Consider the following 14,464-nt stretch of genomic DNA (forward strand, 5'->3'; position numbering starts at 1 on the left):
CAAGGATAGTTTATTGGGCAAAGTTTGAGGAAAAACTTTTTTCCGATGCGAAATGCCCTGGACCGCTCTTACAGAGATTGCCTCTTAACTACTCAAGTTGCTAAAGCAGGAAGGAAGGAAGGAAGGAAGGATTGAACTCCTCTGTATCTTGAAATACATCTTTAGTTAAATAGACTCAGGTTGATAAAATCATTACTTCCAGTGGCAGTTATATAGTTTAAATAATTTGGGTTTTTTCCCTTGAAATATTTTTTTAACAAAAGAATTATAGAAAAGTAGTTGGAATGATGGGATATATAATGATCAAAAACATGTTTGAAACCATCTTGACCTGGAATTTGAAAATTCAAACTACTAACAAATAAATTCCATTAACTAAGTTCCACAAAAGTTTAGTGGTGGGAAAAACCTCACTCAGGGGTGCCCCCTTTCCACCCCCTACATTATTTTCCAGCAAGCAAATTAAATTTCTTTCCTTCACTTGATTGATTGAGTATATTTTTTTTCATAACACTTCTACATAAACAGGTGGTTTGAATAAACAGTAGAAAGGGGATGTTGATTGATGGCAAGTAAAATGGTTTACTGCATATGATCTTAAGGTCACCACAGGAGGATTTAAGTTCTGTTGTCTTACCCCCCTGGGAAATTGGTCCTTGCCTCTATACCAACTGGGAAATAATCTTCACCGAAACAGCCTTTTTATTCAAATTCTCAACAAAGAAAGCAGAATTATAAGAGCCAAACTTAGCATATATATATGATCAACATACCACATACAGAATAGAACAATAAAAAGAAAACCAGTTTTAAAATGAATTTTTGCAAAATTAAGTCTCCAATAACATTCACAATGGCTGTAAAGATAACTCTCTGTTTCAAGCTATCATAAGTTAACAAACCAATTAAAGTAAAAAGTTTGATCGATAAAGGATTGTATCTTGCAGAGGATTCAGTTTATTTAAGGTATTTCTGAGCCATGCATTGACTAGCTGTAATGTTCAATGTGGCAATTAACCAACAGTCATGTTTATGTGGGCAGGTTTGAGTAACAAAGAATTGATGATCAATCAGTAGGCAATTAGTTCAGCCAACCAGTTTGCTCTGTAGCTCTGGCTGCTTTCAAGTGGCTGTGCTCTGTTTATTTATAATTATTCAATTAAGGGATATAAGTTTCTAGAGAAACTCTGGTGCTGCATCAGTAGGAGAGTACAACAGGGTAATCAAGTATAATTATCAATTGAGTTGATTATGCAAATTGGCCACCATACAGAGTTTCAAAGCTAATGTTTCAAGCGTTAGCCTTTTGTCAGAGAGAATGGAGGAATTGTAGGTTGTGTGTGTTTTTATGAAGAAAATGGAGCTACACTATTGGTAGGAATATGATGACTCAAAAACAAGAATGAATTAGTTGAATAAAAAGTACTGGTTGATACCATGGGGATTAAGAGTGCTGATTAGAAAGATAAATTTTAGTTCTAGAGTTTTGCACCTTTAAAGATTTAGTTGCCAACCATGCAAAGATCATCTGTGCTGTAGTTGCCACCAGTGCAACCCTAAGATCTTGTTGCCACCAATGCAATCTAAAGATATAGTTGCAACAATGCAATCTAAAGATCGAGTTGCCATCCAAGCCATCTAAAGGTCTAGTTTTTAACCATGCAATCTAATATCCAGTTGCCGATGATGCAATCTTGAGATCTAGTTGCCAACCATGCAATCTAGTATCTAGTTGCCAATCATGCATATGCAAGTAACACTCTAGCCAAATTATTGGAATGAAATTCTAACTGTAGGTAAATTGACCAGTTATCAGACTCATGAATATGGAGATCAGGACCATGTAATTAGGTGAAAAAGATGTCTTCTATCAAAAAGCATCATTGCTGATAGCAAAAAAACCAGAAGTATGAGGGATCAACATCTGATAGTCAGAAAAATAATGAGGATTGAAATGTACCAATGACAGCATGTCAAAACACACCAATAACAACAAACCAAGGTTCTAAATGACAACACTTAAACTTACAACCTCATTGCCTGACAAAGACTAGCAATAAATCAGTTGGAATGTCACGATCAAAACACGATTATTAGCCTGACTCTTACAAAGTGAGACAAACAATTAAATGTTCATTTGTAGATTCTAAATCACATCCAATATTTGAAAACTGGTTTAACTTAAAAAATTTAAGATTTATCAGCAGAATTTTATGACGTGGTACATTTGCCAAGTGAAAAATAAACCCTCTAATAAAATCATAACATTCTCTCCTAAAGAGGAAAACAGAGATTTCTGTATAGCCCCTTACTATTCTGAAACATTGTCCTAGTCCCAAAAGCAATTTATTGTTGTAGCCATTGTTTTCAGTTCAGTGAGTTTCATTTGGATCATTCAGGATTCTGGATGCCAGAAGGATAAAAATTAAAAAGTCCTCATTTGCACTGATGAACATTCCATGGGTTGTTATTCGTTCTCCCAGGAAACATTGAAGCAGTGAACATTAGGTACATGCAACAGTCTGTTGAAGAGACCATAAAATTGAAGTCTAGAAGTTTTTAATTGGAGAATGATTCCTTTTAAAATATGATTCAAATGGAGAATTCAGCCTTTCAGCTAGCTTGACTACTTTCTTACAGCTTCAAAATGTGATGCGAGGAAGTGAGACAGTGAGCGAATACCCTTTCGCACATTCATCATTACAATTACATGAAATTTCTACTTACATGCCTCATGAAACTCTCCATTGCAAAAAGATCCTCGATTACCTCTCAACAATCAGGTGAGAAAAGGTGTCTACCATCAAAAAGCATAATTGCCAATCAGCAACAAAGTGGACCTATGAAGGAACAACAAATTATAGTCGGACTACTAAGAAGGATTGAAATGCAGCAATGACAGCACGTCTAAACACACAAATAACAACAAACCAAGGTGCTATAACCTCATTGCCTGACAAAGACTAGCAGTAAAGCAGTTGAAATATCACGATCAATACGCTATTATTAGCCTGACTCTTACATTGTGGGACAAATTATTAAACGTTCATTTATAGATTCTAAATCATATGAAATATTTGGAAACTGGTTTAACTAATAAAATTTAAGATTTATCAGCCGAATTTTATGACGTGGCACGTTTGCTAAATGAAACATAAACCCTCTCCCAAAATAAAAAAATTCGCTCTTAAAGAGGAAAAGAGAGATTTCCGTATAAGCCCCGTACTATTCTAAACATCCAAAGGCAAATTTATTGTTTTCTTTATCCAAGAGCTGTATGCATATGAAGTAGCCCTTTGGAGCTTTACGGAATTTATCAGCTGACTGTTATGACTTGGTACCTTTGCCGACTGAACTACAAACCTATTAATCAAATCATAACATTCCCTCTGAGGAGAAAATTTTAGTCAATAAATTCCAAATTGCTGCAATTTAATTACCCGAGATGAAATTATCACTCGCTTTCCCTCCTGATATCAGAGAACGGTAAAGTTTCCGCACAGCCCCATACTATTGTAAAACAAATCTGTTTTCCCAACGGAAATGTATTTTTTTTGTCATTGTTTTCTCTGTTCAAGAACTGAATGCATAATGTAGGATGGGGCTGTGCGGAAATTTTACCCGTATTTGTAGCATATTTCAAAGTAAATCAGAAAGCTTAGTACAGTCGAACCTCGATTATCCGGACTCGGTGGGACTAGGGTAAATAGTCCGGATAATCGAGAGTCCGGATAATCGAGAGTCCAGATAATCGAAAATATGAATATTAATGAAACAATTGAGTTATGATCGTCTCGTGTGTTTACATAACCCACGCTCATCGAACTGATCAAGCATGACATTCCCTTAGCAACAAAACAATACTGAACCAATCAAAATTCAGCTGAACGCATTAGAATGCTTCTTGTCTCTTTTTGTCTCCGAGCGCCCAATCTTTCGAAAGCGGAGCGTGTAATGCGCTGTTTTAAAGACAATTTTCCTGACTTTTAACATAATTTCTGAATTTTTTTACCTCCTAAAGTTTTAACATCTAAGGTCATTAATATTCATGAAAAAAACGGGACCAGAGAAAAAGTACGGATAATCCAAAAGTTCGGATAATCGATGTCCGGATAATCGAGGTTCGACTGTAGTGGAATTCTTCACTGATGTATAAGTGTGACATTGATTGGATCGTAACTTACCTTGCAACTCTTCCTTATATTACGCTTAGAAAACATCAAACACCTCTTACCTCAGCAGGGGAAACTACAGACTATACAGGAGCGGGAGATAATAAAAAAAGACAGCCATAACCTTCGCCTAAACAGCAGATGAACTCTCCACTTAAGTCAAAACTCACTTCCGTCCTTCTTTGGCCCAACATGCATTGCCTGGCAGCTAAGCGTTCACTCCTTATATGTAAATAAACGAACCCGATCCAGTTGAACCCATGCTTGATGCACGTGACTTTGTTTTGGTCACGCTAGCTTAAAGCATACGAAATTTCAGTCTATTCATTTTAGAATGATTCCAAGGCGAATTGACTGAAATATCAAAAAGGAAGAATAATCCAATATTTTGGACCTCAATCATGAATATAGACCAAAATATTCATCAAACTGTTTCAGTGCAGACCTTAGTCTGAAGGCTTTCTAGTGCTAAATAGACAAATGAAATTTTATCACGGTTGATGGACTAGTTTGATTTTCCTTTGTTTTTACTACTATTTTCCTAGCCCCTAATCTTTTTACTTCTATGTCATAGTTGTTCTGCGTCATTCGTGTATGAAACAGGTTCTTACAAAGAGGAGAGTTGACAGACAGAATTCAAGGTGGTGGTTGTTAGACCTGTTACCTAGGTAACAAACAACAAGAAAACACGTTTCGTTTTGATTTAAATTGACTGGCGGGTGGAAAAAGGTAACTCTTGGAGCTCAGAGAAAATCTTCGAAGTAAGGGCACGAGGCAACACTAGGGACCTGTTCAAACGATCTCTGATACTAAAGAACTCTCCCCCTCAAGACAGCTTTACAGAACGTTAATATGGAGTTGTAAGAGAAACAAACACACACACACACGCACACACGCATACACAAACACGCACACACACAAAAACCCAGAAAACATGAAGACTCCATTTTATACATCTTTTTATTGGGTCTATTACAAATTACATATAAACTTTCTTGATATTCGGTCATTAGTCATTCAGCTAGAAAGCCAACAGCCCTCTGTCCGGGTTTAGTTTTGGGCCCAGACTTTGCCTCGCCTTGTTTTGTCAGAGCTAGGTACCAGGCAGGATTTAATGTGGATTGGTAAGAATTGTACTTCGTTCCAAAAATCTCTTTGAAGACGCACTCCGGGTGAGTTGGACTATTCTGTTGAAAATAAAGATGAAGTTAGTGACGATGAGAAAAGATCGAATACAAATAGGAGAAAATACCGAGCGATCAAGACTTGTTGTTAATTTATAGTTGGGTAAGATTTACAGTCTCCTATCTCTTTATCGTCTGTCTAGGACGTAGTCCCTTTGAATGGCGAGAGATTGCGAATTTTTGACTGTATTTTTTGCTGGATTCAAGGGGTCTCACCTATGACCCATGGTTTCTCCCTTTATTAGGATCAAAGACTCTGTTGCCACTTTTACAAGAAAACGTGCATACTCTTGAGATGTGAAAGTACAAACTGACCAAATCGTAACTGTTCCTCACAATGGCTGGGGCTTGATTGTCTGGAAGAAAATGGAATATTGTAGAACATAAAATTTTAAACAATCACCCGTCTGACTTACTGTTCTGTACGACTCTCCCTTGGTGTTCATCCCGATGTAATTTCCTGGTGTGTTTCCTCTCACCGTCACTTCAGCAGTCTTAACCGATTCCATAGTGAGAGTAGCTACAAGATAGTAAAAATTACTTATGATTATTTCATCCTTTAATTATTTCTCAGGATAACGCCTGGCTTTTTAAACGAAAGTTTGTTGTCTCATCCACGAGTTTCCACGTCATTCAGCGATTTCTTTCAGGTTTGACGTAGGTTTATGGCTTAAAGGAACCTGGAACACTCCCCCCCCCCCCTTCTTTCTTCTAACACTCACAGTTGGCCGGCCAATATAATGAAACTTCAGTTAGAAACCGCTGGCACTGATAGGAAAACTAAGCTTACCTTGACGGTTATATGACACAGTTTACAGCAATGGTACAATCCACATCATGTCTTGCATCTCACGAATGTCGAGGGCATTTTCTTGTCCAAGGCAAGACCAGGCAAGATTACATTCGCCAGCGTTTAGCCTTAATGATTGAATTTTTCAGGAAATATCTGCATTATCCGGCTAAAGTTCGTTTCCTAATTCCTGTGTGTACCAAAATGAAAGCACACCAAGCTTTCCCTTGTATCTTTGGCCCGTATTTTCCGGAGGTTTAAAACTTGTGTTTTACATGAAAACAAACTGTTAGAGGGGATTACTAAGGAAAAGGGGGAGTAAACCTGGTATGAATGGACACATCTTTTGAGTTGTTGTGAAAATGGCTTTCAAGACATTTCTGTGTCACTTTGTCCATGGACATGAAACATGGGCTGATTACCTAACATATATGGAACAAGATGGCGCTAGGGGTGACCACCTCATTCTCTGCGCAGCAGCAAATTGCTTTGAAACTTGCATTCATGTGGTCAGCAGTCTACACGATGATGTAGTCATTAGGCCACATTCTTCTGTTGACGAAAGCAAACCTCTAGTACTGGGACATATTCATGAGGTACACTATGTCAGTGTTTAACCCATACAAGGTAAGAAGGGAAAAGCAAACATCACGCGCTTTTCAACTGGAAAACGATGAAGATGTCGATCAATTTTCATCCGTAGCGCAGTTCAAAAACCACATTTTTTGCGTAAGGCACTAGCAGTGACGTAGGGAGCCACCGACGAACTGTCTCGTATTCTTGAATCACTGGGATGGTTAGTTAGTCGATTTTTTTTAGACTTAACGGTGGGAAAGTACCAAACGCCCTGATTCCTTGCTGGGACAACACGCCAGCGTCTTCGGTAACGTTAAGTCTGCTAATACCATCATTTTATAAGTCGTGCAGTCATAAATTAAGCTACGAATTTCACCTTCTCTTTTTTTTCGTTTTGCATTTCACGATAGTATGAAGAAGTTACAACAGTGTTACTGAAGATTGATGTTTTTTTTTTCTTTTTTTTGAAAAGATGGCAAATCGAAGAAAAGGTTTGAACACCAAATCAGATATTAAAATAGCTGTTTTATTTTTCATAATTACCAAGTCAGACTATTTTTAGGTCACGAAAATTCATTAGCAGTGAAGCAATGTTTTACATGGTTAAATTGAAAGGTGTCCGCTTATTACAACTCCCTTGTATCGAAACGACTTCATGTTCATCAGAAACAGGGAAGGTTTAGTGGTGAAAGGGCTTGCACCTCTCTAGTCCGGTTTATTTTCCTACACCTTGCGTCTTATGTGGACTGAGTTTGATTTCAGTACTTGTTTTTTTCCTGAGCCATTTTCTCTGAGTGTTTTGCCCAAACTTCTGGGTCTCCTCCCTCCTAAACGGACATCCTCAATTCCAGTCACTAGATGTAGAATCATTTCTTTAATGTGCTTCTTTTAAATTCTTCTTTATTTACTTCGTATGTTTTCTACTTGCAGTGTTTTGATGTTTGTTTCACAAGCTAAAGGAACGATTTTCGGCAGGTATAGCTATAAGCCGGCAAGACCTTCACGAAGAATCACAAGGCAACCACTACAGAAAACTGCCAAATTTTTAGGATTTTTTTCTCACGTGACTATATATTTGGGTGAAAACGTAAGCTTTAGATTAAACATAGTTTTTTACATTTGTATAAGCTTTGTCATGATAAATTTCTATCGAGTTTTCGCGGTTTGGTAAGAATTTTTATATAAAACATTAAATTCTATTTTCGAAATGTCAATAAATATTTTGCCGAAAAAGAAACAACAAAGTATAGATGCTCTCTCCTCCCAAATTTCCAATATTTTCTTACTATTGGCCACGTTTGCCACTAAATACGTTATAATGCTGAAAATACTCGGTAGCAGCTGCCCTTACAGTGGAGCGCTTCAGTCCTTTCAACTTGTTTTCTTGTTTTCTGATTACGTGGGATATAGTTATTACAACCTCATCAATTGAGCTTTCTGATGATGAAAAATGTTCTTCGTTAAAATGCATGGATTGCAATTGTTGTTTTCGTGCAGTTATCATATCTATTATAGTATTTATCACCAAGAGGAAATAACACACACTTCAGTTACGTTCATAACTGTAGGACCGTATCGTATTTAGAGGAATATAGTTTATGTCGAAAATTTTGCTGAGAGATTGAAATAGAACCGGGTATTTTGAAATTTCCCACAGAATAAATAGTTAAAGAGCGTCTTTTTAGACAAGTATTTAACCTTTGCATTTGTTAAATCCATCCCAGGCTGTGTAGTTTTTCGCTTCCAAAAATTTTAGATTGAGATAAACACCACATCCCTTGGAGTATATGTCAATATCACTCCAATTTCAATTCTTGCACCACTAAAAGTAAAATGTGTATCCAATTGTATCTCATTAGAATCCCAGAAATTAAAGATTAAAGTAATTAGATGCCCTCCCCTCTGTAAATAAATTTTTCCACTGTGATATTAAAGTTCTATGTTAGCTACCTGCTTCAGAAGTTAAGGCGACCCTGTCAGGCAAAACAAACTTGCTCATAAAAGATCTCGGCTCACCTACCCAAGACGAGATTGCCAATCCTTCCCCTTGGTCTTCCATTTTGTTTGAGCTTGTAGTTCAGCCATTTGACCTTTTGCTTGAGATGAACTGGGAAAATTAACTGAATACTGACAAAGGCTAAACTTTTGTTCTGAAGAAGAGCCAACGCTTGAAACGTCACCTTCGAAGCCTTCCATGGCCAGTTAACATTATCAACTCAGTTGATAAAACCAAATCATCTTGTTATTCTCGATACCGACGCAGCACCACAGTTTCTTTCGAAACTTTCACACTTTATTCATCTTTCTTAGTTTTATCGAGAGGTTTCACTTAAGAGGACTTTCGATTAAAGAGGAAAACGATACCAACAGGCTGTTTGGACTTTGTAAAGGATGACCACTACTGCTTCCTAGAGGACTTTGACAGCCGACCGCTTATTAAAAAGGTGACCGGTTAGAAAAGGTCGACTGTACTTGTGATTTAGCGTGGACACGACCGGAAACATGCGACTTTCGCACAAGATTGTAATGGAGCACCACAACCCCGAAGAGCTTGAACTCAGTGTGAAATACGGTGATTATTTTAGGAATTCTGTCTGATAAGGAAATTACTCTGAAACTCTAAAATAGCTCTCTTGAAACACTGATATCATCAAAAGCAGAAGATCTCCGTAATAAATAAACAAGTGTTTAATGCCTTAATTTAAAATTGCGTAAATAAATAAATAATTGTTTGTTATTCTCTTAAGAAGGGAGCGTGACAGAAAGAACGCAAAGGTAATAAAAAAAATGTAAGTCGCTGGCGAAGGAAAAAATTATGAAGAAATTAGCGCATTGTTATTATCTAATGAGGGAAAACCATGATTGAAGGTGTGCAAAATGGATTAAAAAGTGTTGTCATTCTATCAAACAAGATGAAAACTACATGCGCGCTAAGTTAGTAGTAGTAGTAATCTTTAATGAGGATGCCAACGTCACGACGTGGTTTACAGGAGGGTGCTCAGAAGAATGCGAAGTTTAGATTAAGAACTAGTTCAACATACAAAAATGTAAAATATTAAAAGAGTATATACAATCATCAAGCATTAAATATAACTAGTTAAAAATACATGAATGCAAAAGATAAAAAGAATATACAAAGAGTGAAAAGCAAAGAATGTCGTTACGAATCAAAGATTACTTTGGAGAGGCCATGTTTAAAAGCAGGCAGTGACTCTGCATTCCTTAATAAGGTGTCTAACGCTAAAATTTGCTGACGACCAATGGCCCCATGTTCTTGTGGCACTAGATTTGCGAATGTAATTTCTCGATCTTGTGTAGTAACTATGAAAATCACCATTGAATGTGACAGGGATAGAGTGACAGAAATGGTTGTTAATATATTTATACATAAAAATAGCATGATGTTCCTTTCAAGCCAAGTATCTTTAGCGCTTCAGCTGCAGAAAAATGCACAGGAAGATCTAAAATGAGGCAAGCGGCCTTATTATGTAATACTTGTAGCTCAGACATTAAGGAGGCATTTCCGCGATCTCCCCAAATGATATCCCCATAGTCAAAAAGAGGTAAAATGAAACTATTAAAAAAAAACGTAATTCTTTCGAAGAAAGGCAGATCAGCTTAAAGTAAAGCAGGCTTTGTTTAAAGATTAACAATGACCGTATATGGCTACTTTGGAACAATGGAGGAAACAACTTTAAAATACACGCGGGATTTTTCAAAATTTCCGATTATCATACGAGCAGCAGATTTAAACCATCAGCAAAACTGACGATAAGACAAATCCTCCCCGTGGGGGTGATTCTGGTAGATTTTTTAGGATGCAAATAGTCACGGTGGGGTGGATGGTGGGGCGACTGTAGCTTTCGTATCTGAAGTAAAGAGATGTCACCGTTTTTTCCTTTATATTGCTTAAAACTGGCGAAGGATATATTCAATTAGAGGCTCACTGTGCGATGCAAAGGTGATAAGAGCATTTATTGTTTTTTTAGAGGGCGCGGTAACGAATCTTGCAATCTGATTGGTTCTTAACCCGGTCAGTATTTTCCTATCTCTGCCCACGGGCCACGGTAACGCTTTCGTGAGTCGCCGAGTACATCCCAACTTTCGTTGTCATTTTTCATAAATATACCTCGTTTTCCGGCTGGGCAGTATTTTAAAGCAAACACGTCGGTCACTACCTCAAGCCGATAAATAACTTATGAATCCTCTCTTTTCTCTCTATCAAATCTTTTTGGTTGACAGAAAAATATTGGTTTCAGAATGAATTTGTGTAAGCAATAGTGTCATTACGTTGGTTGACAAGCGGCCTAAAAACCGTCTGCAATTAATTTTAATCGTTCACAAAAAGTACCCAGAAAGTTGAAACGTGAGGTATTTGGTTACAGTTAAACTGAACGATGGAACTTTCATTCATTTAATATCTGAATTTTCTCGAGCAATTTGTTCATAGTAAAAAAAAAGCGAGCGAAGTTTTAATTTAAGTTCTACAACAAATATACGCTCCCGGTGAGTCTTTCCAATTCCGTTCAATTTGAACATTTGTACCGTAAATTGCACAACAGAAATTGAAGGATGTTTTTTGAGAAAAGGCCGCATTACATTCCCTTGTGTCTCGTTGGAGTGTGCCGTTCGAATTTAGTTTTTGTGAAGGAAAGACCAGAGTTAAACATGCCATTACAGCAAACAAACGAGCAAACTCTCACAACTTCAAAATAAAAAATTTGAACTTACTCACAATTACTTTCCTCGCCGTTTACTTATTGAACAGAGGTAAATCTTCGTACATGAATGAATGGTCGATGAGAGTGAATAACACTTTCCGTTAGATCATTGACTGATTTTGAAGAAAACATTGTCGTGACAGTCCTTGCCAAACTACTTCTGTTGGTTTTCAAATGTTCCTACGCTTTTTTTTTCTTGCGCGCTCTCTAATTGACAGGTGTCAGATTGTGACAGATACTTGTAAAAATAATGTTTCAAAGTTTGTTTGGAAGCCTTTTAAATCACCTTTATCGTTACGGAAATGAAAATGTTTCGCTGAGGCATCTCTCTTAAATTTGCATCACCTCTATTTTAACTACCATTTACTCACTCAAAAATTGTTCAGTTTATGGAAGATCTTGCCGTATTTACGGCCATAAATCATTCGGGTTCTTTCGGAAAGAATTTCGTCAAGTTTAAAAACAATAAATATGTTATTTACCGGCTAAGGGTCGGTCCGTATGGTGAAAAACTGTGACCGAGGTCTTGAAAATACTGCCCGAGGCCGTAGGCCGAGGGCAGCATTTTCAAGACCTCGGTCACAGTTTTTCACCATACGGACCTCCCAGCCGGCAAATAACATATATGTGTAACCTGGTATAAACGTCCGAAGCCTATCACGCCGTTGAATCATGTAGAAGACTATCGTCATTTGCTCGATTGGTTAATATGCGTGTATTTAAATTTCGCGCTGAGTGAATGAGATTTTGTTCCTGATCTGCACAAGATGGTTCACATTCTCCTTCCTCTAGCGTGTGATTTAAACCTAGTAATGACGTCCGAAGCCTCGCGCGTCGTTAATTCATGTAGTTTCATGGGTATCATTCTCTTTCCATATTTCAATTCAACGAAAGGAGTTAAAAAAACAATGGCGAGTGGAAATAGTCGCATACGCTAAGCCAATTTCTCCCATTCGACTCGACCGTTCAATCCGAGCTATTTAAATTTCGCGTTTCGTAAGCAAGAAAAACTGAATAATCTCCTCCCACAATTTTTCTGTGTTTATATAAACCGACATCTAATTGATACCTATTCATCCTTTTGTGTGATAGCAGTAGGTGAGATTTTTTTTCGCATAGTCATGTACGGCTAGTTTTTTTTTTTTTTTTGCTCAACAGGTTACGTCTATTAAATAACGTAACTGACGCTGTCAAATTCATCTACCAAATTTTAGGGCAACCAAATTTAGCGCTACGAAAGTTATCCTATTTTCTTAGTTTGTATGAAGCGCTGCGCAATCGCCCCCATAATTTGCTTTCGCGCTATAAACCGCCTCCTAACAGAAACTCAATTGAAATCCCATCGTGACAATTTAACGTTGAGGCGCTTTGAAAACAATAGACAAAATTAAAAACAGGTAATTAAGTGTTAACAACTGAGTTGAAAATGTAAATTGGCCACCGTAAAGAGTAAAAATGGTGACGTTTCGAGTGTTAGCCCTTCGTCAATCGCTTTACGGTGGCTAATTTACGTTTTCAACTCATGCAGTCGTTAACACTAAATTACCTGCTATACTCTCCCACCTACGCAGCACCACAGTTTCTTTAGAGACTTAACCCCTTTATTTATTTAAAATTTATAACAGCACGCTTTGAGCATTGGTTAACAATATTCAGATTAGAACTCTTTTCACATCTTAAAGCGATGAAAAAAATTACACCTTCGTTAGATGCCACGCCCGAGGTAAAAGACAAAAGGAACAAAGAAAAAGTGATAACAAATGCGCTCTGAGATAACCTCGAAAAACTTGCTTTTAGCAGTATTTCATTCTAAAAACATTTCTAGAATTCAGTTTTGACAGTTTTTAGAAAAGTCTTTTATGAGCAAGATCTGCTTTTCCTTTTTTAAAAGTAGAACGGTCACTTCAACTTCAAGCAGTCTCAAAGTACTTAAATGAATGACAATAGCAACGCTTTGTTCAACAAACGTTTCCAGATTTATTCTCGCTTCATCAATTATGGTTTGGTTACATTAACATAAGATAAGGGCAGCCTTACATTAGGGATTTGGTTGACTAAGCATTGCGACAATCCTATAAAAGACCTAACAGAAGAACAGATGATTAGTTCACGTTTATCTAGGCGAGAGAAATGTTCTCAAAGTTTAAGGTTACGTCCGTGTCCAGCGCGTTTACAACGCACTTACCACTTATTAAAGTGTACGAAGCTGAAATCAGGAGACTGAGAAGCGAAAATGAGTTTTTAAGATATCAGAACAACTCGTTGGTCGTCCAGCTAAACGTCGCCCTTTCCCAAGAACGCAAAAAGGCATCGTTTAATGCCTCGCAAAAGCGATTCTTCGAGTTGACAAAGGCAACCAGAAACAACAAAAAGAGGAGGATAATGGTACAATCGCTAAAATTCTGTGCTTTTGTGAAAGAGGAATCTTCTTCTTAGGTAGACTTGTTGGTTCCAGAAAGTGAGCGCCTCATTAGAAAACAGCTGTGCGCCAGTGCCTGCTCTCTGCGAGAATTTGGAGAAGCTGTTGACAGCTCCTTACTTTTAACAAAGATTGTTAAAATCCGCTGTAAAACTGAAGATGAAGAAGATGAAGATGAAGAAGATGAAGATGAATGGTGCCAATTTCCTCACTTGCAGCCAAGGGCTGAATTGCGGAGGAACCAGAGAGGTGAGATCGGACGTCAGCATATTAAAGGCGCCTCTGGCAGCCGCTTCAGTCCATTGTGATCACACCTCACCCACCCAGACCTACGACGGCACAAATCGAGATAGACCACAACACCGGGCACTACGTGCCCTACTCTTTGCGAACAGTGCGTGCGTTCTTTTACGTCCCACAAATTATTTGTAACATAGAAGGGTTGTGAGACGGGACCTCCGGCTTTACGTCTTATCCGAGAGACGAAGCAAAGTGGGTAAAGCATCTTGCTTAAGGATACAGCGACATGCCTCTGGTAAGACTTGAACCCGGGCCCTTCGACCCAGAGTCCAGCGCACTAACCACTGGACCACTGACGCCCC

General features: G+C 37.8%; 2 protein-coding genes across 2 annotated transcripts in view; both read right to left on the minus strand.

The window, feature by feature from the left end:
• LOC149053254 (uncharacterized) overlaps positions 1-4,375 on the minus strand; it is a 41,372-nt gene extending 36,997 nt beyond the window's left edge. The window contains exons 1-2 of the mRNA XM_089208918.1: positions 4,235-4,375; positions 2,728-2,840 (exon numbers count right to left, since the gene is read on the minus strand). Of these exons, the coding sequence (XP_089065044.1) occupies positions 2,728-2,748 (21 nt within the window). The 5' untranslated portion in view covers positions 2,749-2,840; positions 4,235-4,375. The remainder of the gene's footprint in view (positions 1-2,727; positions 2,841-4,234) is intronic.
• A 746-nt stretch (positions 4,376-5,121) lies between these two features.
• LOC149053255 (fibroblast growth factor 16-like) lies at positions 5,122-6,011 on the minus strand. Its single transcript, XM_089209200.1, has 2 exons — positions 5,773-6,011; positions 5,122-5,359 (listed from the first exon to the last, which is right to left on the minus strand). Exons 1-2 carry the CDS (start codon positions 5,863-5,865, stop codon positions 5,186-5,188), a joined length of 267 nt encoding a protein of 88 aa, XP_089065326.1. The 5' UTR covers positions 5,866-6,011; the 3' UTR covers positions 5,122-5,185.
• Positions 6,012-14,464: the final 8,453 nt, after the last annotated feature.

The sequence above is a fragment of the Pocillopora damicornis genome, chromosome 1 (assembly GCF_964200805.1).
Source record: "Pocillopora damicornis chromosome 1, jaPocDami1.2, whole genome shotgun sequence".
In the NCBI taxonomy this organism is placed as follows: domain Eukaryota; kingdom Metazoa; phylum Cnidaria; class Anthozoa; order Scleractinia; family Pocilloporidae; genus Pocillopora; species Pocillopora damicornis.